Source organism: Nanorana parkeri, unplaced genomic scaffold (assembly GCF_000935625.1).
Source record: "Nanorana parkeri isolate BGI_ZX_2015 unplaced genomic scaffold, ASM93562v1 scaffold5, whole genome shotgun sequence".
In the NCBI taxonomy this organism is placed as follows: Eukaryota; Metazoa; Chordata; class Amphibia; order Anura; family Dicroglossidae; genus Nanorana; species Nanorana parkeri.
This window is the reverse complement of record NW_017306273.1, coordinates 3266074-3268001: the sequence shown is the minus strand read 5'-3', so window position 1 is coordinate 3268001 and position 1928 is coordinate 3266074. Positions and strand designations below refer to the sequence as shown.

At 47.1% G+C, this 1928-nt stretch overlaps 1 protein-coding gene across 1 annotated transcript in view; it reads right to left on the bottom strand.

The window, feature by feature from the left end:
* VAMP3 (vesicle associated membrane protein 3) overlaps positions 1–415 on the bottom strand; it is a 26004-nt gene extending 25589 nt beyond the window's left edge. The window contains exon 1 of the mRNA XM_018552434.1: positions 294–415. Coding sequence (XP_018407936.1) covers positions 294–295 — 2 coding nt within the window. The 5' untranslated portion in view covers positions 296–415. The remainder of the gene's footprint in view (positions 1–293) is intronic.
* Positions 416–1928: the final 1513 nt, after the last annotated feature.

The following is a 1928-nucleotide window of genomic DNA, read 5'->3' as shown; positions in this document are numbered from 1 at the left end:
GGGTGGGGTGAGTAGTGTGGGGGGTGAGGGGAGTAGTGTGGGTGGGGAGGGGAGTAGTGTGGGTAGTGTTGGAGGGGTGAGTAAAGGGCAGTGTGAGGTGTTGGTGCGGTGTTTGGTCGGGGGAGTAGTATGAGATAACTGTGTGAAGTGTCGTTGGGGTGTGTGAAGTGTCGTTGGGATGCATGAAGAAGTTTTTAGTGAGAGTGAGGCGTAAAGCCGAGCTGCGGAGGATTATGGGTGACCGTATCAGTCATAGGATGACACACCCTCCTTCCCCCTCCCCGGACACTCACATGACGCCGAGCGGAGCGGATACCGAGCTGCACCGTACTGATCACCGTCGCCGAGGAACTGCTGTCACTGTATTGCTTGAGGCACTGCTGATTGGGCGAGTCTTTAATGACGTCAGCAGGAAAGGAATGGCAGCGCTCGCAGGGCGGGGCACTTCCCGCTTTATATCCTCTAGAGATGTGCTTTTTGTCTCCAGCGGAGCCCAGACGTCTGTGCTGCAGCCGCCATGTTTCTGGAGACCAGATAGAACTGGAGTCTATAGAAGCTCCGACGCACTGTTATACGGAGAAGTGAGGACAGAGTGGTGGATACGTTCTTCCCTTTTTTCTTTCGGGTGTGCCAAGTTAGCAAACTTGCTTTTTTTTTTTGTCAACACAGTGTGGGCATTTTCAGTTGTCATAGTTACAGCTGACTGTGATTCCCAGGGACACCTTATGAGGACTTGTCCCTGGAAAATTTGTTTTTCTTTTTAATGTGATCCAAGGGGCCATGTCTGGTCTATGTTACACTGCACAACCCCTGTAGTTCAGTCACCCTGGCTATACATAAAGGGGGACTCCCCAGGCCTTTATAAGCACAGCTTTAGTGCCAGCCATCTTTGAGAGTTCCTACATTTAAAGGGAAACTTCAAAAACAACCTTTTTTTATACAATGTGATAGTTGCAATTTCTTATTCCTTGGAAATCCAATAAAGAAAAATGAGGCGGAATCTGCCCAGTGAGCACAAATCAATGAAAAACTGCCAGCTACCCCCAACTCACTGGTGTGATTTATTTATTTGCCATTATCTTACTATTTCCTGTTCTGCCCTTCCCTTTTCTTGTTTTCTGTCCTCTGATCTTTAATATTGGATCTTGCTGAGAGAAATATCAGATCGGGGCGTCCCCAGCTGTCTTGTCACCCGGAGCAGCCGCCGGGTGACACCCCGCTTGGACGTCATCACACATGTGCGATGCCATCATGCAGGTGCTTACCTGCCAGAGGCCATCTTGGTGATGGATGCCGGCTAAGAGAGGAGGGGACATTCACTGGCAGCATAAGGTATGCCGCTGGGTCCCCTGGTCTCTCGTGCCACTGCACGAAAAAGCAGTGGCATCCCTTCCAACTGTTTAAAGGCCCATTTACACCCAATGGTTTTGGATGTATGCTTTAATAAAGTAGTATTAAACTCTCAAAAACTATTTTAATAGTGAATCCAGATCAAACTACATCGCTCCAAAAACAGCATCCATTAGTTGCAGCAAAAGCACATTTTATATGAATTTTTTTTTGTTTTAGATCTCTCTCCCATATATATTTAGAGAGAGAGGGTCTTGTTCTGTTTCAATGCCGTGTGGCTAAAAAAAACAGAATCCCCCGCTGAGGTCGCAGCAGAGAGCCTGGAATGAAATGATTATGGTCTCAGTAAATTATTTATATATGACCTTTTGCAGGAATTGAACATTTCTCTTAATGTCATCCCTTCCCCATAAGGTTTAATGGTACATCCAGTGTGTGTCCTGCGCTGGTATTAGCCGCACAGATGCCAATTGGTACCACAACAGATCTTGCTGCCGGGTCTGACCGATGACCCGATTTTCAGCACATTTTTCTGACATTTATTTTTAAAAGATCAGAACCAGAGACACCGGAGTGAT